At 38.1% G+C, this 2,379-nt stretch overlaps 1 protein-coding gene across 2 annotated transcripts; it reads left to right on the top strand.

Moving 5' to 3' along the window:
* Nucleotides 1-390: 390 nt before the first annotated feature.
* Nucleotides 391-2,024, top strand: LOC129769977 (galectin-5-like). Of its 2 annotated transcripts, none has more exons than XM_055772525.1 (5): nt 391-544; nt 611-699; nt 901-1,280; nt 1,390-1,500; nt 1,649-2,024. In XM_055772525.1, the coding sequence occupies exons 1-5, from the start codon at nt 518-520 to the stop codon at nt 1,765-1,767; spliced, it is 726 nt and encodes a 241-aa protein (XP_055628500.1). In that variant the 5' UTR covers nt 391-517; the 3' UTR covers nt 1,768-2,024. The 2 variants fall into 2 exon arrangements, with proteins under 2 accessions (XP_055628500.1, XP_055628501.1); XM_055772526.1 differs by having other exon boundaries at nt 1,390-1,566.
* The last annotated feature ends 355 nt before the right edge of the window (nt 2,025-2,379 follow it).

Genomic DNA, 2,379 nt, shown 5'->3' with positions numbered 1-2,379 from the left:
TATTATGACTCCAACGTAAACATGAATTGCATTGATACTAGAATGCATCTTTAACTTCGAACCATTATGATGAATCCAAAAAAAAAACTTGCACAATTAATATTATTTCGGAGGTGAGATATTCTTACGATCACCACGAAAAAATCTGTTCAAACTAGATTATCCAAAATCAGTCTAGTGTATGGTGATCCAGAAACACGGAAACATTGAAAAACAAAAGTCTGAGGCGTGATACATTACACACATTTGTATGATTTAAAGTCCTCTGATTCATCTACTTTGACGAATACCATTGATTTTTTTATCACTTATCATATCTGTGTTCTGTAATGATAAGTGTACAAAAATTAATACCGCGTACTAGACATACTGAAACCAGTATATCATCGCTCATCCTGCGAATAAAGTCGATCTCACATTCATATCCCATTGAATTGTTCATTTAGGCATTCGGAAACTATTCTGAACTGCAGCGGATATATCCGTTTAGCGTGAATAACTGCATCACAAAAAAGCGATGGCTACAATTCCAATTATTTCACCTGTAGGTGAAATATGAATACTATTCGCTTCAAATTTTTTCAAACTAATTTGTATGATTCATTTGCAGAAAGCTCCATTTCTAGGATCCATACCGGGCGGCCTTTCCAGTGGCTCGGTAGTACGAGTAAAGTGTGTCCTCAACAATTTTGGAGATCGGTGAGAATAGCAACACAATAATTCCAATTACATTTTTTAGCATAGCATAGGTTTTATATGAGTGAAATCGAAATCTTACAATGATGACTCAATGTGCAGAGTGCAGTTGAAGAATTTGTTATGAAAATGAAGTGATAACATATCAGCTTTCAATCGCGAATTGACGCGACATCTATGTGTTTGTGTATCTATTATGTGTAGGTGTCAGATCAATCTACAGACCGGTGCCGCATTAAATCCACGCGATGATGTCCTGCTGCATATAAGCATCCGGCCGCAGGAGGGGGCGATCGTGCGAAACACGTTGCAGAATCAGATATGGGGCACCGAAGAACGATACGGCGGTTGTCCAATTACTTACGGTCAAAGTTTTGTTGTTTCGATGCAGCTCGAGTGGGACCGGTTTAAGATAGCCATCAATGGAGAACATTTTTGTACGTTCGGTAATCGATTCCCAAATCGCCAAGTTCAGTTCGTATCGGTTGATGGAAACTGTACCATTGATTATATCACCATGGAAAGAGGCACAACGATTACGCATGGGTCACCCGTTGTGATTTCAAATCCTGGAATGATTGCAGGTGAGTTTCCAGGAACAGTAATTATCTGATTGAAACCTCAAAGTGTTTCCAATCAAATTACATAGATATAATTGCAAACGCCAGAGTTCTGAGTCCCCATTTTTTCCAGTTTGCCCACCGTATATTCCGCCTCAACCATATCACCCATCTGGTAGCGTTCTGTATCCTCCGGCACCGCCACCACCTCCACCACCGTATACTCCATCAGCACACTACCCAGGTAGAAAAAGACGTACTGTTTTTATGAAACTCTTCTAGGACAAGGGGTACCCAAAATATTCAGAGGGTAATGTGATGGGAATACTCACAATTCACAATTGTTTTGCTAATGTACCGTTCAGAAGATTCAATAATGGATATCTTTATAGGCCTTCCATCACATCCTCCACCCTATCCTGGTTATCCACACAGACCTGCTCATGCAACTCCATATTCGGCATTCACAGATGAATTGAGAACCAAATTCGAAAAAATGTCACACGAATAACAATTGTAAAACAAAAGCTTCCAATAATGATAAATCTACACCATTGGAGTGATTCTGTGAGACATAATCACAATCCCGTGGAAGTGTATTGAATTAAATGTATCTTGATGGCTGTATAAGTGAATTCAGTAAAATTTCGTAGAAGTATTTTTTTTAATCATTCTGCTTAGCTTAGTGTTGTTTTGCCCAATAAATATATAGAAATGGTGTTAAAATTGTATTAAAGATCAATAAATCGATTTTTTTCACATCTTAGAGTTCTATGTTTGTTGAAGTTGAAGTAAGTATGTAAGAACATAAGAATATAGCTTTGAAGGTGTCCGAAATTTCCTTTAAAACAATATAAGGTGTAAAAACCGGTTACTACCGGTTTAATCGAAATTACCGGTACAGTTTCCATCAACCGATACGAACTGAACTTGGCGATTTGGGAATCGATTACCGAACGTACAAAAATGTTCTCCATTGATGGCTATCTTAAACCGGTCCCACTCGAGCTGCATCGAAACAACAAAACTTTGACCGTAAGTAAATTAATGAAATCGGAAATCATTTATAAAAAGTGTAACAAATGGGCCAGTTACAGCAAACGAATCCACGGCGATCTGTGGG

The sequence above is a fragment of the Toxorhynchites rutilus genome, chromosome 2 (genome assembly GCF_029784135.1).
Source record: "Toxorhynchites rutilus septentrionalis strain SRP chromosome 2, ASM2978413v1, whole genome shotgun sequence".
Classification (NCBI taxonomy): domain Eukaryota; kingdom Metazoa; phylum Arthropoda; class Insecta; order Diptera; family Culicidae; genus Toxorhynchites; species Toxorhynchites rutilus.
Note: the sequence above shows the minus strand (reverse complement) of the source record. Positions and strands in the feature narration are given on the sequence as shown.